Source organism: Xiphophorus maculatus, chromosome 21 (genome assembly GCF_002775205.1).
Source record: "Xiphophorus maculatus strain JP 163 A chromosome 21, X_maculatus-5.0-male, whole genome shotgun sequence".
NCBI lineage: Eukaryota > Metazoa > Chordata > Actinopteri > Cyprinodontiformes > Poeciliidae > Xiphophorus > Xiphophorus maculatus.
Window position 1 is genome coordinate 16,338,538 of NC_036463.1, and position 25,417 is coordinate 16,363,954.

The following is a 25,417-nucleotide window of genomic DNA, read 5'->3' on the forward strand; positions in this document are numbered from 1 at the left end:
CAAGTATCTCGGGATCTTGTGCACGAATGGGGGAAAAAGGGAGCGGGAGATTGACAGGCAGATTGGCGCAGCGTCTGCCGTCAAGCGGGCGCTATACCGGTCCGTCGTGGTGAAGAGAGAGCTGAGCCATAAAGCGAAGCTCTCGATTTACTGGTCGATCTACGTTCCCACCCTCATCTATGGTCATGAGCTTTGGGTCATGACCGAAAGAACGAGATCGCGGATACAAGCGGCCGAAATGGGTTTTCTCCGTAGGGTGGCTGGGCTCTCTCTTAGAGATAGGGTGAGAAGCTCAGTCATCCGGGAGGGACTCAGAGTAGAGCCGCTGCTCCTTCACATCGAGAGGAGCCAGTTGAGGTGGCTCGGGCATCTGGTTAGGATGCCTCCTGGACGCCTCCCTGGTGAGGTGTTCCAGGCACGTCCCACCGGGAGGAGGCCCTGGGGAAGACCCAGGACACGCTGGAGGGACTATGTCTCTCAGCTGGCCTGGGAACGCCTCGGGATTCCCCCGGAAGAGCTGGAAGAAGTGGCCGGGGAGAGGGAAGTCTGGGCCTCCCTTCTGAAGCTGCTACCCCCGCGACCCGACCCCGGATAAGCGGAAGAAGATGGATGGATGGATGGATGGATGATTGATTGATTGATTGATTCAAAATCCTCAAAGATATTAATATAATAAAATTTTTTAACAGAATAAAAGGTTAAGTCAGTATCCTAAGAACTTGTTATTCTGGGTACATTTCATCATGTTATTTCATTGTATTAATAAAGAACCATTGCATCAGTTCAAATTATATTTTATAACATAAAATATTATGAGAACATCTGTTAAGATTTTACTCTTTTTTGTTGTATTTTTTGTTTGTTTTTTTTTTCAAAAAGTTGCAATAAATGTAAGATAACAATGTTTAAAGCCAAGATATTTTCCATTCGGTGAAAACTGAGCTTGTCTTCTTGTTAAAGGTACAAACGGACTTGGAGCCTGGATTCTTGCAATAATAGGGGCCGTGGGAATGGTACTTCTTGGCAGTACAATCTTCATCCTTGACACGTAAGACACTTTTGTCTTCTAAATAGTTACAATTCAGCTGCAGAGCTGCTGGTCTCGGTTACATTTTGGTGTTTGACGTTTACTTTCCATCTCTCCTGTTTGTTTTTTTTCTTTCAGCTGGTTCATTCACTCCTAATCCAGTCAAGCTCATGAGTTGTGCTTGTGTAAAGCACTAAAATAAAATGCTGCAACCCGCTACAACTCTCTCAGCCACTGATTGGTGTATGAAATAGTTTCTGCCTCTACCTAGAAAAAATATTTAATTATCAATCAATCAATAAGTTTATTCACTCAACAAATCACGCTTCATCACCAATGTACAAAATCATTGTCTTGTAACAATTTATCTACATGAGTGAAAGGGAGCAGGAAGAAGAAAAACCTTATAACAACCTGCCCGTTTTTATATCATTCTCCTCATTGTTAACTCAGAAGTGTATAAGACTTAATCCTTTTATTTCTTATAAAGTATTTTGAATTGGTTTAAAGTAGGACATTTTTTGAAGTCCTCATCCAACCTTTTCCATAATTTGACTCCATGCACCGAAATACACATTTGCTTTAAAGTAGTCCGCACAATCTTACTTTAGAAATCACACTTACTTCGGTTATTTCTGTCACTTTGAGCTTAAAACCCTTTCATGCATGAATTATGATCCTTTGTGTCAGAATTTTTTTTCCATTTTAAAAAAAACTTTCTTAAGGCATAAAAAAAGGTAGGAACATTTTTTTGTAAAAATGTTTTTTTTTTTTAAAGTGATCAATTGTAATTTTGTCCAAATACAAAGTTGTTATTTGAAAAATACATCAGTAGTATTGTTCCTTAGGGGTTATCTGATGTCACAATATTTTTTTTACTTGCAAGAGTCGTCTACAGTAGATGGAGGGACCGGGTCGGTTCTCATGCTTTTTTGTCTGTCGGCCATATTGTATTTAACAAAAATAATTTCTTGCATTTGCAGCTGATGGCCAGTAGTTGATGCTATATTTTATGATGCATTAGTGTCCACTTCAGTGGTCTGTGTGCATTTATAACAGAAAAATCCACAGGAAGCACAAGAAAATGGCTTTTAGATAGCTGTCCACTGTAGTGACCACGATGCATGAAAGGGTTAAGACAAGAAAACTTTTGTAAATTGAATGGCAATAATGTCTTTTTAGCTTTAAACATAACTAATAACATTTTTAAATTAACCAAGTCCCTTAATTTCAAATTGTCTGATTGAGTAAACAATTTATTTGTATGTTCTCTGTATGTCGCCTTATAGCTTTCTTTTGTCTCACAAAGGCTTAGTGTTAGTTTTATATGTGTTGCCCCAAACGTCAATACAATGAGTCGCATATGGAACAACAAATGAACAATATAAAGTCTGGAGTTTTGAGTATTCTAAAAATATATTTTTGTTATACTTTGTTTAAAAGTCTAATATTTTGCATAGTTTTTGTTTTATATATTTTATATGAGATTTATTTTGTAGCTGTAGCCAGATTTCTGTGACTCATTTTTTTCAAGTTCAAGTATATTTTCATCACAAATTTCAGCAGCACTTGAGTTCAAAGTGTTATAAAACCATCATGCAGTGACCAATTGTGAAACAAGCAATAAACATAACATTTAGTCAAATAAGTCAATTATGTTGAGTAGTGTTCCTTTTACTGCTATTCAAAGGCAACTAAACAGGGGGATTTTTAGCCTTAATTTAAAGGAACTCAGTGTTTCAGCTGCTTTGCAGTTTTATGGGAAAACTGCAAGTTTGCTCTAGATTTGTGGAATCTAGGACAAATCTAGAAGTTTGATTTGTAAGGAAATCAAACTGCGGAAGTTTGTTCTAGGTGCATAGAAGCTGAATGCTTTTCATGTTTGGTTCTGGTTCTGAGGATACAGAGACAGAAGAAAAAAAAAAAAGCGGAGCAGTCTGGAAGGTTGAGCCAACAACAGCTGGTCTATCTTCCTGGTTTTAGAGCAGCAGCGTTCTGGATCGGCTGCAGCTGTGATTTTTTTTATTTTTTTTTTTATTGGGACGTTGACGTCAGAAGGGTCCATACGACCTAGGAAGAGTCTTCCTAACCTCAAACCTTGCTTGTAGTTAAAGGAAGGAGAACTTCTGGTCTTTGATTTTCCGGAAACGTCAGCGGGAGATCCAACACGGACCCAGAAAATCCTCAATCAGCTTCCCTCAAGCATGTGATGTAAAAGTTTAAATTGGCAAAAATAGAAAGTACAAATTTGTTTATTGCATCTGCAATAGAGAGCAGAGGTAAAAGTAGAAAAAACACATCTGACCACAGACAGCCAAAACGTTACTGAGCACATCTTTTGGTCTAGATGTGTCTATACTGAACGCACAAACATTTCAAAGGCTTTGATTGTGAAATCCACGATGTTTACGCGAAACATCTGCTTTGCTGGTCCAGCCTGAGGAGAACTGACAGAGGGCCGCCTGTTTTTGCTGTATTATTCTAGATTTCAAAATGTGGCACATGTTTTATAACGGCTTCTTCCATTGTCACTGCCTTCAGCAAGTACAAACTTGTTGAAAAATACCAAAGTATCATCTAAGAAATTGCAGTAAAGCACTTTGTTCTTGGGGAATCTCAAACTTTTAACCAACTTTGTTATGAAGAAGCGGAGAGATAAGAGTCGATATTTGTGCAAAAATGCTCTGAAAAGGCAAACTAAAAATGGTTAATAATGTTAATTATTTTTGTTTGTTTTAACATTAACCTGTAGAAATATCTGCTAATTTCATTCCTACTGGTGAGGCCAAAAATCTTCCCTGTGCTCTTTAGTTTGTGTCAGTTTCCGAACCGGGCTTCCTTCCTGCGTGTCTTTGAATCTCTTTTGTTTCTTCCTGACATTTATTCACGGAGAGGAGGACATTGTTTGTTGCTTTGACTTTTTTTTTTTCTTTTTCTCAAATGGTCAGGGAGAACTGTTTGGCTCGCTTTACATGTTATTAGTGGTGACATAAACAGAGAATTTGCTAAATCTAGAAAGAAATCTTGAAAGTTGTAAAAAAATCCTTTTTTTGTAAAAAAAAAAAAAAAAAAAAGAAAAGAATTGGTCAAAAAAAAAGTAATTAAATCAGAATTATTGAGATAATAAGTGACCTAAAGCTTTGAATTTCCCTGCAATTTATTTCTAACAAAAATTCTGATTCAAATGAACTTTTAGGTGATATTCCAATATATTTATTCAGTTTTGTTATATAGCTGTCTAATGAAGATTATCAATGATGGCCAAACACAAGCTCTCAGTTCCTCTGTTATTTTTAGTTTACTTCTGTTACTTGCAGGAAACATTTGCAGCGCTTCTATTTTGGGTTCGTAAGCATGCACTCCTGCAGATGATGTGACAGATGGTTGTTATGAACCCGACTTCCTTTGTTTAACTCCACTGGCTTGTCGTTTAATGTTTTAAAGACAAAAAGCGACACAAAAACCAGGAAATGTTTCCAAAAGGCACCGTTTATTTTTCAAGTCACTGTAAAAATGCACAAGTCACTGTTCCCACACGTGAAGATTCTCCTCCATTGCACTTTTATAAAAGAAAACCTGGAAAACGCCTGATAATCTCCGAGGCATTTATTGGTTTGAGTGCAAACATCAGCTGAGATCTGAAGTTATACCGTTTAATCACAATCATTACACACGCGGCAGAGAAAATCATTTGAAATCTTAAAAAACTGTAGTGAGGAGTTAGCAATGATCTTCATCAAGTTGAGCTTAACTTAATATTAAAATGCATTACATGACATTATTAGGTTTAAAAAAAAAAAAACTTCAAATGAGTAAAAACTCTTTAAAAAAAAAAAAGCTCTTTGGTCTTCAGTCTGTAAACTCTACAAAGGCACTTTATGGTCACCCTGATTGGACGTCAGCAACATGCCGGCAGGTATGTGTGGACGGAGGTAGTGATGTTAGAGTCCCTCTAAAGCTACATTCACACTGCAGGCGAACTGGCTCAAACCTGATGTTTTTTGGAGTAATGTGGGTTGTCAAGTTACCAGGTCAGACTTTTTAGAATAAGTGTGAGTGTGGTGCTGAATCTGTGTGGTGCTGGAAAGTGCGTTACTTTTTTTTTTTTTTTAATGCACTTTTCAGCGTCTCCCCGTCTCTCCCGTGCCGCTTCACAGTGATGTGTCGCCCCAAACAAAATGCTGAATTTCGCTCTCTTTTCACTGGTGCAACTCCTTCTCAGCGCCTGCTGACACATTAAAGTAAATACACTTTTCTTTCACATTTCCTGCACCACAGATTGCTGCGTGATGCCGCCGTTGTTTTGCACATGCAGGTCGATTTGCAACAGCGAACAGTCGCCACAGAAGTCAAATACAGGCAACATTTTAAGAGTAATGCAATGATCGGCTGTGCAAAAACAAAAACATCAGATTCCAGAAAAAAAATCTGATTTGAGCATCGAGATCTACGGTGTGAACGTGGCTTTTGAAAGTAGGTACGAGTTGAACTGCAAACTGAGCCGCGGTTACTCAACTGTTGCAGCATTAATAGTGTCCTAAATGTAGCTATTGCATTTTTGAGAACTAACTGTGTTCACAGGCACAGAGAATGTTCAATTATTTGATCTAACAACCTGTTTATGTCTTCATTTATCACAGGAAAAGCTGTTTTTTCAGTTGACATGATCTCGTCTGTGCCTGTAAACCCAGTCAGAGGCTCTGACTGACCCTGATGAATCCTGTTTCCTGAGTGCCTCACTTCTTCTGGATTAGCTTCCTGTCCCTGGCTCGTCTAACGTGTCTAAGCGTGGACTCTGTCCTCCAACGCCTTCAGCTCTGTCTCCACCTGAGCAGGCAGATCAGCTCCGACCTGCTGAGTGAAGTACGCCCTCAGCTCCTTGGTCTCCTTCTGCCAGAAAGGTTTGGGCACATCGAACAGGGCGCCCATATCCACCTTACCGCCCAGACCTTTAGTGTCGATGGCGCCATCTTCTGGCAACCAGCCGATGTAGCTCTTCTTGGCCGCTTCCTCTTCCCTCTCTCTGCCGCAGCGCTTGAAGATCCACTCCAGCACACGGGCGTTTTCTCCGAACCCGGGCCAGAGGAAGGCGCCGGTGGCGGGGTCCTTTCTGAACCAGTTGACGTGGAAGATCTTGGGCAGCTGGGTGGGGGCCTTCCTGGTCTGCATGCTCAGCCAATGGGCGAGGTAGTCGCCGAAGTTGTAGCCAAAGAATGGGCGCATGGCGAACGGGTCGTGCATGACCACCTTACCTGGAGGAAGAGCAAAATAACATTGTCAATCAAAAAAAGGGCCTGGGAAAAGGTTAGGTACCGGTGCAGGGTTTCGGCAGGTTTCACCAACTCAAATTTAAAACCATCACAAATAAAATTTAAGACCTATCTGATGGCAGAAACGTACAAAAAAATGCATGTGCGTTGTTGTTTTTTTTCAGGAGATCAAAACCGTAAAATTTCCGTAGTCTTTTTGTGGCTTTTGGCAGCGGTTTTGTGTTTCTCACATGGTATATCGCTCTCTACAACCGTATCCTCCGTAGCGCTAAAAATCTTTGCTCAGAATGGATGTATTCTTATACGGGTTGGCAACAGACGTCAGCCAGTGGCGAAGACAAACGTCGTCTAGACAACTGCCAATAAATTTACACGAACTTTTCCCATAATAGAGGCAAAAAGCTAGCCAGCCAACGAGCTAACATAAGTAGCTTGTAACCTGTAGATTTCATTGCCTCAAGACACAGAAACGCAGTGAGTGATGAAATTTTTCCCTGACACAAAAGTTCAGTAAGACAAAACCTGCATAGCCATGACAAAACTTAAGACCTTTATTAGCATATGTAAAGCCAACTTACATCTTCTTTAATGAATTTCTGACATTTTAAGGCCATTTTAAATACTTTAATGTAAGACTTTTTAAGGATGTGCAGACACCCTGCAGCATTATTAATCCCCAATTTACCAGTCAGCTGTGTAAAGATATGTACCTTTATGCTCTGCAGCTGCTGTGGCCTCTGATCTCATTGCAGCGCCAACAAACACCCCATGTTGCCAGTTGAACGACTCGTAGACCAGAGGGACTCCTGTAAACATCAGCATTACTTCATGTTCGATGCTGCGTTGGGTATGAAGTGTTATTAAATGTACCAAAGTGCAACATGATTAAATTTGGCCCGTAATTGTTTTCGTATGCAAATGGAAATTTTTGAAAACCACTGGGAAAAATACCCTTTAATATGAGTATATAGATAATTACCTATAAGAATAGCAGCAGTTCTGCTGAAAAAAGTCTTAAAATAAGATTTTCTTTCCTACTTAATAAATGCTTCATTGTTCTAAATTATATAGTGTGTTTTCTATATGAATGGAACAAACCTTCAGGCCTTCTGCCTCCAAAGATGATGGCATCGATGGGAACCCCTTCCTCGCTCTCCCACTGGGGGTCAATGATGGGGCACTGACCCGCCGGAGCACAGAAGCGTGAGTTAGGGTGGGCACATGGCGTGGAGCTTCCTGGTTGCAAACAAGAAACATTGTACATTACATTATATTATATTAGTATATTACATTATTCAATTTTTAAAACTGGAACTGACATTACTTTAGTAAACCACAAGATGGTGCTGTACTCACTATGCCTGTCAAACTAAAGAACTAGTAATATTCATAAAAGTGTGGAGAAAAGCGGGATTTAGGAGAATTTATTGGTCTTTTATAAACTAGAATGTTTGAATATCTGAGTCTGGTTCTACCTGGTTTCCATGTTTTGCCGTGCCAGTCGGTGAGCGTAACCCCAGCTGCAGGGGGGTCGAGCCCCTCCCACCACACTCCCCCGTCGCTCGTCTCACCAACATTGGTGAACACCGTGTTTCTGGAGATGGTGGCCATGGCGTAAGGGTTGGTCTTGTCCGAAGTGCCCGGTGCGACGCCGAAGAACCCGTTCTCTGGGTTGATGGCCCTGAGTTTGCCTGCCAAGACCCGAGACGGTTGATTTAGCACACAGGAACACGAGGGGTGACGTCAGTGTGTATTTGAATAGGCTCACACTCACCTTGACTGTCGAACTTCATCCACGCGATGTCGTCCCCAACACACTCCACCTTCCAGCCGGGGATAGCGGGCTTCATCATGGCCAGGTTGGTTTTACCGCAGGCGCTGGGGAAGGCCGCCGCCACGTAGCGCTTCACACCCTGAGGGTTGGTGATTCCAAGGATCTGGCGACAGAAAAGAGTTGTGAACCAAGACAGAAGAGGCGCATGGTCACTGTTGTAATATTTTTCCTTTTGGTCTCACCAACATATGCTCAGCCAGCCAGCCCTCATCCTTGGCGATGCGAGAGGCAATGCGGAGGGCAAAGCACTTCTTCCCAAGGAGAGAGTTTCCTCCATAACCGCTGCCAAAGGACAGAATCTGCCTGGTGTCCGGCAGGTGAGATATTAGGACTTTGTCTGGGTTACAAGGCCAAGAGTTGACCAGAGGAGCTGGAGAATTAGAGATTTAGAAAGGTGAATGCAAACACAAATACATCCCACCTCAATTTATTCAGTCCGTGAGAACATTTGAGTACCTTTGAGCGGGAAAGGTCGTCCTAACGAGTGCTGACAGCGGACAAACTCTTCTCCTTCATACAGTTTCTGCAGAACAGGGGAGCCCATGCGCGTCATGATCCCCATGCTGGCTACGACGTACGGCGAGTCTGTCACCTGAAAGATACGCAACGTGTTCACGACAAGATCCCCAGGTAATAACCATAAAACCACACAGATTATAATTAGGCTGTAATATAAACCACAACAATAAAGTCCAACATTACAAACAGTCACAACTAATAAAAAAAAACAAACAACAACCAGCAGGGTTATTGCTTTATTGCAGGCTTTTTTGCTGAGTACAAGGCATTTAGAGAACAGATAGTACCTGGACGCCATATTTACTTAGTGTTGAGCCGACGGGTCCCATGCTGAAGGGAATCACATACATGGTCCGACCTACAAGGGGAACCCAGAGGTAAATAAACACATTAGGATTGTTGATTTCCAAATTATTTATGATAAATGTCGGCAGTAATGCTTGTATCTTTAATGTTAGAGCAGGGTACAGAGCCTCTTGTGCCATTAGAAATATCTTATTTTACTAGAAGACTTACTTACAACAGCAACCAGTAATAAATAAGCATGCTAAAGGAATTAAAGGACTAAATACTGCCCCATATCATGTAAAGTTCTCAGAAGTTCCCGTGTGCATACCTGTCTCTATACCATCATGCATCAATGCTTCATCTAAGCACATGAAATAAAAAACTTCAAACTGTTTTCTAAACTGACTGAAAGCAGTTTAAGAAACGGTGCCAAACTGCTGGATCTCGACCACAGATGAAGTGCAAAACAAAACCAGGATCTGAGTTTAGGAAAGTGAAATGAAGACAAGAATCGAACCTACACAAGTGTAAAAAGGAAAGGTTATGTTGCCTTATGAAGCAAACTTTAGTGTTAATTTTAAACATCCCAGAGGATCAAATTCAGCCCCTTTGAAGCAATGAAACTGAATGGCTATATTGATGGATGTGACCAGAAGGACAAAGTACCCATTTGTTCAAACATACAGAGATACCGATGGTGAAAGACTAAGGTTGCTTAGAGTTTTAAAGATGATCTTATGTATATTTTTAAACACCATATAGCTGGTTGTTGATTGTGGAATATTAATCCTTCAAAATCTGAACTTGGGGACGGCAGTGCATGACCCTTACATGGAGCCCTCAGTCCTTTACGCGGCCGTCACAGGTCCTGCCCCATTTACCTTTCAAGCATTTCTTCCCTTCTCTCACAAATTACTTTCCTTTCACTTTGCTATGAACTAAAGGCCACTTGAGCCAAAGAAAATCCTTTAAAAAAATGAAAACTTAACATGTTGAAGGTGACAAAGAAATCAGGTTAAAGGGATCGTTCAACCTACCCGCCATGCACCCTGGGAAACGGTCTTGTCTGGCTTTCAGCCAGTCCGACTCGCTCATCCAGCTACCCAGCTGGCTCTTCGCCCCTCCAGCAGAGATGGGGATGGTGTCTCTCTGGTTTTTGGTTACGATCACAGTTTTGCTCTCCACCCGGGCCACATCCTTTGGGTCTGTACGGGCCAACCAACTGCCAGACAGAACATTTTGCTGCAGAACAACAACTTCAGAATAAGCCATCGAGGAACAGCTGACCATTTGTGCAACTCCTACCAGTTCTCATATTTGGGAAGCCTCTTGACCATGCCGTCCCTTTCCAGGCCGGCCAGGATGTTGGCCGTTTCCTCAGGAGTACCGGTTACTACGTGGACGTTGGCGGGCTTGCACTCGTCCACAGCTCCCTTCACAAAATCAGCCACGGCAGGTGGTAGAGAAGGGATGGAGGCCAGAGAACGGACTCCGACACTGGCCCCAATGCCACCCTGCCTGTAAGAGTAGAGCACCCAGGGTGCTTAGAGTCAACGTGACTAAACTTTAATGAAGAGGTAGTGATCAACTATTCCTGATTATTTGCTCATTGCCATGCAGAGACCCCCTTCCTATAAGGTACACCACATATTTCAGAAGAAACTTGTGTCTGAGTTACAGATGTATCCTTCTGTCTGAGTGGACAGACATTTTCCATGTACTTGTTTTCCTAGGTCTGCCAAGTGTAACCTAATGTTTTCATGTGGCTGCAGGGATAGCTGCGTCTTAAACTGCTTTTTATGGGAAAAAGGGTGGAGTGGTCTTTTTCAGTTTGGGCTGAAAACCTCATAATGACATCTGTGGACAAAGAGAGGCCTATGGGGGAGCCAAGCTATTGTTTGTCAGCAGCACAATATTCATGTACACGAGCCAGTGAGTGGCGGTTGCCATGTTTACTGGTAAAACACAAACCTGGGTGTGTGTGTGTGCCTTCTGCCTGTTCACTACCATCGAACATACAGTGTTATCTGCTCCGCCGTGGCCGACTCCACGTTGTTGCTTAGACTCTGTATATTCAGCAGCCATTAGGAATAAATGCAAGCAGATAAACTCGTAAATCTGGTCTGAACATACAAAGTGTACGTGCAGCAGGTATGCTGAATGTGTGTAGTCACAGCGCGAGGGCAAAGAACCAGAAACTACTTAATAAAACGGACGCCGAAACTTTCTTTGAACTTGTCCTTTGAGAATTGCTTAACCAGTGGGGTGCGAGCAATTAATCATCAACACGGCCAAGCTTGTGCTGAGAGTGCAAGTAAATGTGCCACAAGACGCAGAGTGGAAGTGACCATCTTTGATCTTGTTATCTTGGAGATAAACTGGAAGTTACACCAGGCAGCTGGAGCACAGGAGGTGGTGGGCAAGAAGATAAACCCTTTTTTTGGTTTCTGAATACTGGTTATGGACCATCACAGCTGTACGCAGCAGGGAGTTGAACAATGAATGTTCACAATGAAAACGCTTTGGATGTTCCACATTTACCTTACACTGTCGTGTTCACTATATTTGACTTTTACACGTGTGCTTGTTCCTAGATGGGTTACCTTTGGACCTCACATAGGTGGGGCTGATAGACATGCAGGTTTGCTGATATTTGGCCATAAACTAAATCTACAAGACAGCTGCTAAGATCCTCCTCCAAACACAAAACACCCACTAATTGAAGTTGTGGAAACAGAAAAACAATAAAGTATTCTTAGTTTCCCCTAAAATATTGCTCAAGTCTTATGTCGTTCTCTTAAACCCCATATTGTCTATTGTCTTGCCTAATGAGTTGAATTAAATAAAAACCACTAATGATTTGTTGTCGGGCCAACAAGATTTGGTTAGAAAAGCACAAAATGAACTTTCAACACATTGAAATTTGTTAGCAAGAAGCTTGTTAAAAATTAAGAGTTAGATGGTGTATAACTGGCAGGACTGGATTAGTTGTTTTGTTCTTTCTTCTTTTAAGAGAATTTGCGTCTTTTTCAACCTGGTGACCTTTGCACTAAAACAATAAAAACCCATCCATCCCCTCATGTTTCTGTCTGCTTACAGTTCCCCACCCTGTTCCCATCCCAGACCAGATTCGTTGAAGCACGTCGCCTCGCGGCACGTATTGCAAGATTAACGAGGATGTAATCTGGCAGGAGACTATTCAGCAGGGAAAACCTGGAATCCTGCTTTCAGTCAAAGGACTTTTCCTTGAAAACGCACACCTCCGACTCGACAAGCCAATCCACACACACCGCAGGCCTACACACCTCCTCTCCCACCTCACAACCCCTGCCTGACAGATCCTGGTTGAACGTGGAAGGGCCAGAGTCTGAGGCGAGCAGCAGCATCACAGCAGACAACATGCACACATGCTGAATTATATTTCACTTCCAGTGACAACTGCACTCGGCAACAGGCCTTCAGGCAGAAATACAAGCAGAATGCCTCACTGATGCTCACACACACGCTGCACAAAAAGTGTCAGTGTCTCTTCGGCATGCACCTTTAGAGATGAAATAAAAGCACACACTATTTGAACTGGTTGCTCACTTTGACCGCAGGCTTCCTGTGTGATGTGGCCTCATCACAAAGCCTCCAGGGTGCAATGGTCAAAGAGAATGGAGAAAATGAATGGAGGAACACAAACCGAACACAAATCCACTGCTGTGGCAACAGACACAGAGATGCTCTTTTCCTGAAAGTCAGTTGACGTGGAGCCCAAATCAAGTCCGACAAGTTTCTGACTGCAACTGGCAGAAAAAGTGGGGAGTCACAAGTTCAATTTAGGTTTCTAATAACTCTTGAAGAAACGGTTTAAGACGATAAGTAAACAGAGTGGACAGATTTCGCTCTCAAATAATAATAATCCTAATTTAAAAAAAAAAGCATGACATCAGATTAATTGAATTGCATCAGAAAATATTGAATGACACTAGTAAAATACTCACCTTCGTATAACTCCTAATAAAAGGCACGACATCTTTTGGTGCTAAACTTGGACTGATAAGTTTTAAAACACGGTAAAAAAAAAAAAGCCACATAAAAGTTGTCTGCGGTGATGAAGGAGGGAAAAGGCGAACGGCAGCAGCTAAAGCTCTGTCATATCTGTTCTCTCACTGAGGACCTTGTACTTTGCTCCGAGTGAAAACACCCCAGAAGCTGCTCAGTAGATGCTGCCCTGCCTCTGCTGACCCACGACCGGAGCGGACTGACGGCTCCACGGCGTCCCCACGCTGCTTTATCACGGTGAACTCCAGACTGCTCGGCTTGCAAGCAGCGGGGAGGAGGAGGCGCGTCTGGTGGAAATTTACATATGTTGTCGCAAGTTGGCTTGTCCGCAGATTGTGTCCGTGCTGATGATGTCCCTAACCCAGGCTGCTCGCCCTGTTCCTCCCGGATGATGCAAGCCCCGGCAGTTCCTGCACTACAGCACGTAAAAACTGACGCAGAGAGACTCGGGGGAAACAACCCGGAAGCACGAACTCAAGCGCGGAAACAAACTCAAAACAGACTGCTAGTGCTGTTCTCACACGTTTCAAGCTCGGTTTTTAGCTTCTTTTTTTGTCGAAACATCATAGTTTCCATCTTTTAAGTCGTAGGATGTGGGTAAAAATTAACGCGTCTTCTTCTATTATTACTATTATTTCTAGTCACTCGAAAATAACTTCTCAAAGCCACATTCAGGAGAGATGAATGTGTCACTGTTTGCTTCAGCTTATGTAGCTCCTTCATTCCTGGGAATCAAGTTCTCAAACTGTCCTATTATTGACAGTTTTTTTTTTTTTTGCAACAAATGGCTCTAATAGGAAGCCCAAAGTGTACTTTGTTGCAACTTGTAACAAATTGCAGTGGGTTGAAACAATGAGACAAAATAGTGGCTTCATTGTAGATTCCCTTTTACAACAAGTGTATTTGAGAAATGGAACAATGTCTGTCACTCTTTATGATGGACAGACATTCAAACACAACTCCTGTTGACTTTATAGTTCCCGTTGCATATTCTCTATACAGCAACGAACAGACGTGGAGTTAATTTCTGACATTTCTAGACTAAAGTCAAGCTAATGGTGACCTACTCTTGACTTATGTTGGGGCTTGAAGTTGTTCACAAATTGTTGGTTTCTGTTCCTCAGGTTCTCAAGATGGTTAAGATCTTGGCAGGTTTTCTTGTCACAGATCGAAAATTCAACTCAGTTCACTTATGTACCTCCAAACTCATAATAAATGTGGTGTGATGGTACTGTACAGATGATGACTTCAAACATAAATAACATTAGAAATCTTCTCTTGCACATTATTTTCCATCCAGCAGCATTTTAGTCTGTCTTTATGGGGCTTTTGGGTTAAAGTTGCCTATCTTGTTACAAACCCATTGTTGGAAAATCATACTTGACCATACTTTTTGCAAGACTGATGAGTGATTACTTTAATTTAAGAGAAGCCACATTAAAAGTCTAAGAAAGCAATTGCAAAAGCACCTACTTCTCTTTTTCCAGCTACCTAAATAGTTTATAAGACAAACCAAAACAACTATGTACTCCGGCAAAAATTCGTAAACTTACAAGTGCTGCTTGTCACTTTCTCTTTTATGCAAATGTGTTTAGTGTACCAGCTCAGAGATGGTCCCAGGGTCTAGTATTCTGGGCCTCTCTGTGTTCTGACTAAAGCAGCAGTCCAAAATGTTTCCAGCTGTGAGAACACAACACCAGCAGATCCTGCAAAATGTAGCTGCAGGAAAATCCAGACCTAATTTTTCTACATATTGCCAACACATTGTCTGATGTTCATGTGCGGAAACAGTTGTTGAAACTATAATTACGGAGCCGCAGTTGATTTGAGACAAACATTAAAGGAGGCTTAGCACAACAATGTTTCAGAGCACAGGCATTTATGGCGAGCTAACGCACAAAAGCCCTGCGCTGCCAGACATGCAATGACACTTAACTTGCGGAATAGATTGTCTGGCACCACTTCTGTAGACAAAGCGCAATTTCTACCAAAACAGCTTAAAGGCCAGGGAGAAAATAAACCTTTGCTGTATTTAAAATTTGAATGGCAGAGTGAATGGATGATTTAGATAAGGGAGAGTTTTACAAGTAGATAAGCCTTAACAACATAACAATAATGGGTCCATTTGCAGTGCCTTGCAAAAGTATTTATGTCTCCTGAACTTTTCCAGTTTGTTGTGGTACAACCATAAACGTCAGTGGGTTTTAACTGAAAGACGATCACAAAGTGGTAGAAAAATGTGAAGATGAAAGAAAAAGAATACATTTTTTGTTGCATTTCTTTCCCCCAAGCAAATCTGAAAGGTGTGGTGTACATTTGTATTCAGCCCCCATACTCTGTTACCCATGATTGAAGTCCAGTGCTGGATTCAGCAGGCTCTTTATCAAAGTGCATCAAGATTAAAGCTGTTGTTTGAAGAAAGCTATTTGCAGGTTACCACTTTCTGGAACAAGGTGCTCTGGTCAGAGGAGATTACAACTAGCGTTTTTAGATGCTAAAAGCAAATGAAGTCAGGAAACTAACACAGCACTTTAGCACACCATCCCTACAGTGGAATATGGTGGTGGCAGTATGATACTGAGGGGATAGATGGGACTAAACGCAGGGCAATCCTGGGAGATGATGAAAAAGGCTGGAGGTGACGGTATACGCTCTCCATCAGAACAATTATCCTTAGCATGCAAGAGGGTTTATGAGTATATTAATGACTTAGAATGGCCCAGTCAAAGTCCAGAGAACCTGTGGCAAGCATCATGTACTTAACAGAGCTTGAGTTCCCATTATAGAACATTAAAGTTTGTGGTTGTAATACTTGGAGGTGCAAGTGTTAACCATGTTTGTAAGGGAATTAATATTAAATCAAGTTACAATTCCTGAAGAGATGACCACAAGAAGACAGTTAAAGCATTAGAAAAATATTTCTATGACGTGATGTAAAGAAGAATCAAATAAAAATATTAAAGAATACACTTTTGGTAGGCGCTACAGTTGTTTGTGCGAGTGGCTGATGGTGTTCACGTTGCTCGCTATGATGACCTTTATGTAACTGGACCCAAAGGAAGGAAACTACCGTTTTTATATGTAGCTACTGGTGGCTGCAGTGGGTCAAACCTGGTGCAATAGCATGCTTTCCCGACACAGCAGCAAGTCCAAAGGTTCTCTGTGTACCTCCTCTCTCTGTGCCCCACTTTTTTTTTCTTTTTTTTTTAGAGATACGTGAACTTTGTCCAGGCTATTTCCCAACTGAACTGGACCGAACTCTGTGAGCTTTTAATCACTCACCCAGTCAAAATAAGTCAATAGCAGGTTGTGTTTTCAGCGCAAACAAGTCCAGCCTTTGCTCTTTGGATCCGGCCCTGGATAACATGATTCCTAAGAGTTAAAGATCATCAGCAGAAGACAGAGTGGTCCGCCCGCAGCCCGTCACACAGAGCAAGTGATTATATCTAACAGAGGTAATTCATCCATCTTGATGGATTTACTTACTAACGCAGTAGTATAAAACGGCGCACTGTAAACAAGCAGAATCCTGTTAAGAGGAGGAGGCTCTGTCCTCTCTGGAGCCTTTATTTGTTTGACCGGAGCAGGTTAACCACAGCTCTGTCCACAAAAGTTCTGATGAAAGAGACCCCGTGACAACAGATGTGCGACAGCAGACCCAATCAATGCTGCGTTCAAACTCAAACTCTGCATTCAGTAAAAAGTTGTGTTGTTACATTGCTGCCACTACGTAAGTCTGGCATGAGAGATCTGCAGCTTGTCCTCAAATACCTTTAAAAATGAATTCAACCTCCTCACATTAGTTCCATTGTCGTGTTAATAAGGTCACTAAAGACTTTTAAAAAAAGAGTGTGACTTTAAAAGGACAAACTGATACAAAAAGACACTGGAAACAAATATAATTTGGATGGGAGCTGGCTACAAAGCAAATACAATGATTTTCATGCTTGTTCGAGGGCTGTTAATGTTTGTACTACATGTTCTCCTGTTTGTCACAAACCCCTTCAGAACCTCCGAGAAAGCAACAGCGACACCAAGTGGAACCAGGCAGAACTACAACTTATTGATTAAACAGGTTTATTGAGTCACAGGAGTAAAAAAAAAAAAAAAATAGGGGGGCGGGGGGGGGGCTAAAAGCGAAACACAAAATACAAAATAAATAATAATCAAAAGATTTTTTAGAAATTCCACGTTATCTTTACTTTGTTTTAATCAGCCTGTGAAGTCCAAATTGTGCTCAGTTTTTACAAAGGGAACTAAAGTGGGAACCATTACACCTCCACCAGCCTGCAGTACGCCAGGATGCTTACATTGTGTTTGCACTGAATTTATACCGTCAGCTCAATGCTGCAGTTGAATCAAGTAAACATTATTCCAGTCTGCTACCGACCAATTTTAATGACTCTCTGAACTGAAGCATAAATCTCATGTTCTTAGTTGACAAAAAAAAAAAAAAATGCGCCCAGAGTAACCTTCTGCTACTGCAACCTTCATGGTTCAAAGTCTGTGCATTGGTATCTTGAATATTGTTTGAGGAATTGTTTTACCATTTAGAACCACCCCGGTAATTCTCCTCATGGATGAAGCAACTTAATTTCTATCTAAATACTTTTCGGTTTTTATTTACGCTTTTTCGTGCGACCAATTTTGATTGAAATGACCCTAAAAATGATTTGAACAGTGGTTGTCGGAGTGATTGATTAATGTCCTGTTGAAATTAAATCAAAAGATTTAAACAATATTAAACAATATGTCAAGGAGCGGAACTTTAAGCATATTTTATGTTTGGGTTGCAATTATAAATTTGCTTCTTTTATTCACATTTTTTCTGAGTGGGTTTACCTTTAGGAGTTTTCTAATAGCCTTTCCTGCCAGGACCGCTTGTTCTGGGAAGAGTAGTGGCTTAAAACTACAATGCCCACAATTCACCGCGACCGCTCGCAGCAAAGTGGGGGGAAAGTACGACGTTGTCACACACACACACACAAAAAAAAACCCTTTCTACTTTCATTTTCGCTCTTTATGCTGAGTAACTCCGAACACTTTCCGTGTTCTGCACGGCGTCGAGTTTCACAGTGAAAAACGCGCCGTCTCCCTTTTCTCAATCGCTTTTTCCAAAGCTTAAACATACTTTTATAAATCTATTAAAATAAGTTTTCATCTGCAGAGCGGACATGGCTTCTCCGGGTATTCAACTCGAGTCGAAGAAACAGGTGAGCTCCGGGGCTAGCATGGGATGTTAATCAGAGCCGTTTCAAACGCGCTGTCCCTTTAAAACACCTGAACGGAGAGGTAGTGATGCTAACAGGTGGGCTCCAGGGGGGGGTGGAGGGGGCAGCTCTGTGTTGGCTTTGATTAGCAGACATAAGGGCTGGGGTCAGGTCAGGTGAAGGCTCAGGTTAGCCTCACGGCCTACAGTGGCGTTGCGTCGAGAAATATAATCCGAGCAGGCAGCAGGCTGTCACTATAAAAGCTCTAAAGTGATATTTTTGTTTCAGGTGGATGACTTCTGTCAAAAACTTTCCAAGGAGGTGATGTTTTATTTTTAATTTTTTTGTTGTTTTTTTTTTTTAAATATTTGGACACTTGGTGATTTTTGAGTGTTTGTGTTGACGTGTGTTGTCTTTTAACAGGCAGAGCAGCTGCTGTCCAAGTTTTTCCCTGAGAAGATTGAACAGCTGCAGATGCTCCTGAAGGTATGAGGAGCTTTTTCTCCCCCACCCCCCGCCTCTCATCACAAGTTCTTAGAAGTGAAACCAAAAACATCCATGGTGTATTTTATGAAAAAGCATCACCCCTTTTGGGGGTTTTATTGTTATGGCAGACATCTTTCAGCTGCGATGACCTGGCTTCCCTGAAGTCTCCACTGGACATCCCAATCCCAGATCCGGCCAAAGAGGAGGCCAAGCGCAAGAAGAAGGAGGAGGTCGGTCCTGAACAAAAATGGTGTCCAACCCTGACCTGGATTAAATAACATAAATATAATGTTTTGTTTTTTTTTAATTTTTCACTTCAAGCTCATTAGCTCAGCGTTTTTATCTTCGTTTTGACCCTTTAAGTACGGCACTGAAAATGACTTCTTGGCTGCCATGGCAACAATGTGAAATCTCTGCGGGACTTTCATAGCCCAAACGTTGTGTGGGCCTTTTGTTTCAGACGCTGCATAATCCCCTTCAATATTTTAATTCGGCAGGATAACTCCCACAAGAGGTGTCCACATATAAACAAAACAAAAATAAATATCCATACATAAAAATAAATATTACATCCTATCTGTGACGTATTTGATGTCGACATTTTTCAGGGGATTAAGTGAAAATGATCAGTCTGCTAAGTTTTGGAAGGAATCTTTATTTGCGAATGCGCTTAAAAAGTTGGTACACGGTCATTTTAAATAGTCGTAAAGCGCACCTGAATAAGCTGTTCAGCAGAGAATCGGTGAAAAACGCTTGACAAGAGACTTTGCGTTCTCGTGTTGCAGAAAGAGGCGAAGGAAGGGAAGAAGGACAAAGACAGCGATAAAGAGGAGGAGGATTCAGGTAAAACTGGGACAAAGAGAAGCTGTTTCCCAACATCAATCACGGCGCCTTGCTAAAGCATTCATATGCCTTTTCACGTTTTCTCACTTTACAGCTGCAGACTTCAAGTAGTTCCATGAGGATATTATGTGACAGGCCAAAACAAAAGTAGCGCAGAATTAGGAAGTGAAAGAAAAAGGAAATGAAAAGAGGGGGAGTTAAGGGGATGGGTACTTTACCAAGGCGCTGTAAACTGCTGATCAGAACAACGAACAAAACTAAATTCAGAAAACGGCTCTAATTCTGTCTCTCTAAAGTATGTATGTGTGACTCCGTGTCCTCTAGGGCCTCCTTGTGGTCCCATCTGCAGCAACGAGAGAGTGGAGAGTCTCTTGAATGAGGTCAAACCTGAGATCCAGACTCTGAAGGAGAAGCTCAACACAGTCAGTCTATCGTTTTAGTCTTTCCAGTTACCTCCTGTAGGTCTGTTGGACCTAATTAACGAGTCGGACGATGTTTCCTGTCAGGTGTCAATGTGGGTGCAGTTGCAGATCCCGAGGATTGAAGATGGCAACAACTTTGGAGTGGCCGTACAGGTTGGTAACAATCAAAAATCTGCTGGTAAAGTGTATACATGCTTTTAACATTGTTGGAACGATCTGGAGCTGAACTTTCAACGTTCGATCTCGTTAACAGGAGAAAGTGTTTGAGCTGCTGACCAACACGCGCACCAAAATCGAAGCATTCCAGACTCAGATTTCAAAGTAAGCGCCAGCTAAAACGTGTTTTTGGGTTTTTGGCTAAAGATGAGAAGGAGCTGATTTAACTTCTGTCTCTGGAACCTTTTCGGTTCTGAGTTTGCGACTGCAAGTGTGTGCTTTACATCAACAGATGGAAGGGAACACAACAAGGACTGTCGGGTTGTGTCTGTTGGGGAGCATTTCTGATACCCTGAGCTTTGATTTAAACAAACTCGTAGGAATCTGAATAAAATGTAAAAGGGACAGTTTTTTAGCCAAAGATTTTCTGAAAATCAATAACTATCCCTATTTACTTCCTGTGTTTGTAGGGGTAACAGACCACAATGCCTGTGTATAGTTAAAGTTCACAAATACTGTACTTGGGACACCCCTTTAAAAACGCTTGTAACTTCCTATTTTAATAATTAACACTTTAAATATATCTTAATAAGCATTAATGCACACTGTGGAAACTGTCTTTAACTCTACTGCATAAGCTAATACCTACAGTCTGCTTGTCTCTGCTCTTAGCCAATTACCAGCCTGGAAAGTAAATGGTGCTCCTGGATTGGCTGGTTTGCATACATCAGCCAATAGAATGTCAAGTAGTATTGCGTCTTAGTACTTCTGTTTCCGTAGCTGCACTTTTTTGAGAATACTCTAGATATACATTTTAAATATACGCAGATTTCTCCGCAAATAATTTTGAGTCACATTACACAGAAAACTCTGCAAAAACTGAATCGGGATGTAAAAACCAAAAAGGCCTCTGTGTTAGCCTGCTGCTAATCTTTTATGGACAACCAGACCTTGAGAAGTTTATCACAGTCCAAAAGAACAAAAGTCGTGGCTTTTCTTTTCTTTTTTTAAAGTGTGAAGCCTTGTTCTTTATTTGTAACACATTCTGTGCGAATACAATATGTAATAGGTTTTGAATGGAGCAAATCGTCTCTGCTAAGACAAAACACACAGTTTTTCTCCATGACAACATCCAGTGTTTCAGCCAAGCGCTCTGCGAGAAGCTCGGTTGTCACCTTTCGATCTCCTGCTCTGTCTCTGTTACTTGATTCTACGGTTAAATGACGACACGCTGAGGCCGGTAACATTTTGTGAGCAGCTCCTCTTGTGTTTGTCGCGCCAGGTATTACAGTGAGAGAGGCGACGCCGTGGCCAAGGCCTCCAAGCAACCCCATGTGGTCAGTAACGGTCATGTTTATCAGCCAGAAACCTTTACAATCTTGTGGTTGCAACATGACAACTTCAACTTAAATCCAGCATGCACTCTCTCTCTCTCTTTTAATTTATTTGATTTTTTTTAAATTTCACTCCTCCTTTCTGTCGCAGGGAGACTACAGACAGCTGGTTCACGAGCTGGACCAGTATCAGTACAGAGAGCTTCGCCTGGTGGTCTTGGACATCCGCAACACATACGTAAGACGCCGTTCCTCCACGCTGCTGTTGGGCTGATTTAGAAAAATGTTGTAAATCACATGTATTAAAGAGGACACAGTCGTCTGCTGTGTTTCGAATCAGATTTCCAGCATGTAAACGATTCCAGCTGCATCCGAGCAGCGGGGCGATCGTTCAGTGGTGTCCCAGTTAATAGGAAGGCAATTAAACGAATTGCTTTGCTTGTGTTTAAACTGAATAGCACGCCCTATCCCGTCCAATAACCCGTGCTTCTCGTCCCCTTAGTCATTCTCCTCCCGTGTTTGATGCTGGCGATGAAGACGGCTCACTCGGGTCTCATGTCTCCCTCGTAATCATTTCGTCTTGCTGTTTCTCTCTCTCTCGCCCCTCAGGCGGTGCTGTTTGACATCATTAACAAGAACTACGACAAGATTAAGAAGCCCAGAGGAGATGGGAAAGCTCTCATCTACTGAGACCAGCTTTTTTCTTCTTCTTTTTCTTTAGACATGCTACTGTTCTGTAACACTGATTGAATTCCAAAAAACACACACACGTCCTGGCAGAGATGATGTTCTCTCAGAGCGCTGCATGCATGTTGTTTCAGGTTACAAAAAAATAATAAAGCAACAGGATTCTTACGAGTGTTCTGCTGATTACTTTGAACAAACGTAAAGGGGCAGTGTTACGTAAGATCGACTTTTTTTAAAAATTTCTACGTTGTGTTTTTTTTGCTCATCGGAAACGTGCCGGGAGTGTTGCTTTGAGTCCTTTAATCTCCCATGGCAACCACTCGAAAAGCAAAAACATTTGCTCTCACCGACCGCCGCATTTTCAACGCAGCTCCTAACTGGAGCTGCAGCCTCCCAGCCGAGCCTCTGCCTCCCAGAACACGGCCCTCCCCCACTCTGCTCCTTCAGACTAGCCAGCAGCAGTAAGCCAACACCTGAGCGTCTGCTGAGCTCGTTGTACGTGAAACGCTCTAAAGAACGACTGTAGACGGGGGAAAATAGTGGAAAGTTGTTGATGACTTCCTGAAGGTGGCAGGAGCTTCTTAAAGAGACGGACCCAATTTCAAGATGATCAATTGTGCATGTAAAATTTCTTCGACGTCATAATTCATATATGTATCATTTTTATAACAGCTGAAGATAACACAGTTACTTGACTGTGCTATAAAATGTCATGTTGTACATAGAAAATGCATAATACTGCCCCTCTAAACTACTGGGAGTGTTTATCAGAGTCTGTGCCGGTGAAGAGGCCCTCTCCGGGTAAACCAGGGGACCCCTGACTGGGCGTTAGCCGGTACCATCCCTGATAGAGGCCCCTCCACCCCAGGTAACCCAGAGCTCCTCCCAGCTGCTGAGACGGCCACGCAGGGAAGTATGCCAGCAAACACAGGAGCAAGACCATCCATATGACGAGCAGAACTACACAGAGGAGGAAGAGGACTCCCAACGGAGAGCTAGGGGACCTATGAAGACGCCTCTCCTGCGCCAGGTGGAGACCAAACACGGACAGTTCCTCCACAAGCAGCAGGCAGCACAGGCAGAGGACGAGCGTTTCCTGCGACACTTCGTACCCTCGCCACATCATGTTGGCCTTGAGGCACGACGCCTTGCTCTGGTCTTCGTGCAGGAGCAGCAGAGGCTGCCCCAGGGCGGGGGAGCTCTGGGCGTCCTGGGCGGGCGCCAGAGGTTCGTAGCAGGCGCCGGCTGCGTCCTCCAATAGGGTCAGAAGGTGCCGACAGCCCCACCACAGAAGACCAGCGAGGCCGATCCGAGAGAGGTGGCGCAGGGTGAGGGAGACGGAGCGGCGGGCCGAGAAGGAGAGGAGGGCGACGAAGGAACCTGTGAGGATGCAGGTCCAGCCCCAAGTAGACCTGAGGAACTTTCTGTAACACGGAGAGGACAGTATATGGCTCAAAAGTCTGGAAAATAGCATGAAAACATAAACGTACCTGCCCAGGACGCTCCAAATTATTCCAGGTTTCAGATGAAAAGACAAAAAACTACAGATAAAAATATGTCTTGCATCTAGAAATTGATCTTGTGTCAAAATGAGATTATTCAAACACTAAGTGAGAAGCAGAGATGGGCAGAAGTTTTACCCTTTGCCATCTAATCTTCGAACGAAACACAAAACAATCAAAGATAATAAAATATTCAAAACGTTCTAGTCCAACGTTATAAAAGGATGACTGAATCTCAACTATTACTCTGCAAACCAGTAGCCTTACTTTACGCAGAGGCACTTTTAACTTCCCTGGATTTGGACAAAAACAGACTTTATAGTCATTCATCTGTACGTTTAAAATGTAAAATTAGTAAATAAGCATCAATATACAGTAGGTATAAGATTATTGTTAATAATTAAGGTTAACTAGCCACAGAAAATTTTAATAGGAGTGGCCAGACTGGGCCAGAACATTTTTTAGGTAGCTATATATATATTTTGGAGAGAGAAGGGGGTTCATTTATGTCATGATTTAACATGATTCTCTGAAGGGGCGGATGTGTGGTCATGGCCCCCATTAATCCACCCTTTGGGGACGCCACTGTTCAAGGTTAATCAATCAATTTGAATACAAATCAATATTCTCAGCATGAATAGCATTCCTTATAACTTGAATTACCAAGTTACAATTTTAGTTTTACCCTCTTATACACTCTTGAGTGTGCAGGACATCAGACTACAACCCTTTTAAGCCGTTTATTTTATTTTATCATATTCCATTCATTATCGTCAGACTTTATGCATCAAGTATTTTCCCTGTTTTTCATCAACTTGCTTCTCAGCCAATACGGCTTTCATATCCAACAGTCCCCATAAATCACTCGCATTAGAACCAAAAGCTAATCACTTTTTGTCGTTGAAAGCTCTCACCTGTACAGGTAGTGGTGGCCGTTGGCGAAGATGCTGTACTTGGACACCCAGAAGCTCAGCAGAGGCCCAAAGAGGACCAGCCCCGACAGCATGAGGTGGAAATGCCTCCGGACCAGGCTGCATCCTAAAACCCAGGCCAGCAGGCGGGTCACGAACCCCAGAGCGGCACTCAGAGGTCTGAGGATGAATCTGCCCGGGAGAATCAGCTCCGCCGCTACCTTCTGCAGCTTTTCCAAGTTGACTTCTGCCCCGAAGCTTGTCCAGGAGTTTTTGCTGTTTGGATCCATGTAGATCGATGGTCTGTTTTTTGTTGCTTAACAAGCTGGTGTCCTGTCGGTGTCTCTCTTTTGACTATAGAAGGCACACCAGTCCCACTTTGTGGCTCTCAGGCATGCAGCAGACCACATGGTATATAAAAATATAACACCTCTGCCCCCTTTTACCCTTAAAATCCCCCCACCCCCATCTGAACACAGGCTGAAAGAGGAGACGTGTCCATGCAAGCTGCTGATAATGATCCCATTATTTTTTCGAAGCAGTGGTACAGCACCAATTCTTAGTGTTGACACGACAGCTAAGAATACTAGACACCCCTTTGCTCCTCTTATTTTCTTTTCATTTTTGCTGTCAAATTTTAAAGAATTACTCCTACATGGATAATCTGTCTTCTTTTTCTGACTCTCCTTTCATTTCTCTAATAGAATTGCCTATTTTTAGGTTAACATTTGCTGCAGGCCTGCAATTTGCTCCAGCAAACAGCACATTTGCTATCAGCCTTTTTATTTCCAGTGCAGGACATCAGACTACAACCCTTTGAAGCCGTTTATTTTATTTTATTTTTTTAAACTCTGAGCAAAAGAAAAAACAACAACTGACCA

The 25,417-nt window shown here is 42.3% G+C and overlaps 4 protein-coding genes across 4 annotated transcripts in view; 2 read left to right on the forward strand and 2 right to left on the reverse strand.

Annotated features, from left to right (window-relative positions):
• LOC111606283 (sialoadhesin-like) overlaps positions 1-1,245 on the forward strand; it is an 84,593-nt gene extending 83,348 nt beyond the window's left edge. The window contains exons 14-15 of the mRNA XM_023326794.1: positions 961-1,048; positions 1,166-1,245. Of these exons, the coding sequence (XP_023182562.1) occupies positions 961-1,048; positions 1,166-1,184 (107 nt within the window). The 3' untranslated portion in view covers positions 1,185-1,245. The remainder of the gene's footprint in view (positions 1-960; positions 1,049-1,165) is intronic.
• A 4,564-nt stretch (positions 1,246-5,809) lies between these two features.
• Positions 5,810-13,376, reverse strand: pck2 (phosphoenolpyruvate carboxykinase 2, mitochondrial). Its single transcript, XM_014470478.2, has 11 exons — positions 12,925-13,376; positions 10,244-10,456; positions 9,976-10,160; positions 8,938-9,008; positions 8,588-8,723; positions 8,314-8,501; positions 8,072-8,234; positions 7,773-7,988; positions 7,396-7,533; positions 7,008-7,103; positions 5,810-6,279 (listed from the first exon to the last, which is right to left on the reverse strand). The coding sequence occupies exons 1-11, from the start codon at positions 12,954-12,956 to the stop codon at positions 5,810-5,812; spliced, it is 1,908 nt and encodes a 635-aa protein (XP_014325964.2). The 5' UTR covers positions 12,957-13,376.
• Positions 13,377-16,311: 2,935 nt separating this feature from the next.
• On the forward strand, positions 16,312-22,291 carry psme1 (proteasome activator subunit 1). Its single transcript, XM_005803649.3, has 12 exons — positions 16,312-16,440; positions 18,153-18,198; positions 18,484-18,516; positions 18,619-18,681; positions 18,810-18,911; positions 19,467-19,524; positions 19,849-19,946; positions 20,031-20,099; positions 20,200-20,267; positions 21,385-21,439; positions 21,588-21,674; positions 22,046-22,291. The coding sequence occupies exons 2-12, from the start codon at positions 18,160-18,162 to the stop codon at positions 22,124-22,126; spliced, it is 753 nt and encodes a 250-aa protein (XP_005803706.1). The 5' UTR covers positions 16,312-16,440; positions 18,153-18,159; the 3' UTR covers positions 22,127-22,291.
• Positions 22,153-24,933, reverse strand: fitm1 (fat storage inducing transmembrane protein 1). Its single transcript, XM_005803682.2, has 2 exons — positions 24,540-24,933; positions 22,153-23,547 (listed from the first exon to the last, which is right to left on the reverse strand). The coding sequence occupies exons 1-2, from the start codon at positions 24,824-24,826 to the stop codon at positions 22,875-22,877; spliced, it is 960 nt and encodes a 319-aa protein (XP_005803739.1). The 5' UTR covers positions 24,827-24,933; the 3' UTR covers positions 22,153-22,874.
• Between the last annotated feature and the right edge of the window lie 484 nt (positions 24,934-25,417).

Excerpts from the sequence above, each read along its gene's own strand:
- pck2 (XM_014470478.2), bottom strand. The coding sequence starts at position 12,956 with ATGTCGTGCCTTTTATTAGGAGTTATACGAAG. Across the intron at positions 10,161-10,243 it reads CTTCCCAAATATGAGAACTG|TTGGTTGGCCCGTACAGACC; the intron begins GTAGGAGTTGCA and ends TCTGTCTGGCAG. Across the intron at positions 8,235-8,313 it reads GGCTGGCTGAGCATATGTTG|ATCCTTGGAATCACCAACCC; the intron begins GTGAGACCAAAA and ends TTCTGTCGCCAG.
- fitm1 (XM_005803682.2), bottom strand. The coding sequence starts at position 24,826 with ATGGATCCAAACAGCAAAAACTCCTGGACAAGCTTCGGGGCAGAAGTC. Across the intron at positions 23,548-24,539 it reads GGCCACCACTACCTGTACAG|AAAGTTCCTCAGGTCTACTT; the intron begins GTGAGAGCTTTC and ends TCCGTGTTACAG.
- psme1 (XM_005803649.3), top strand. The coding sequence starts at position 18,160 with ATGGCTTCTCCGGGTATTCAACTCGAGTCGAAGAAACAG. Across the intron at positions 18,517-18,618 it reads GTCAAAAACTTTCCAAGGAG|GCAGAGCAGCTGCTGTCCAA; the intron begins GTGATGTTTTAT and ends GTCTTTTAACAG. Across the intron at positions 21,440-21,587 it reads CCTCCAAGCAACCCCATGTG|GGAGACTACAGACAGCTGGT; the intron begins GTCAGTAACGGT and ends TTTCTGTCGCAG.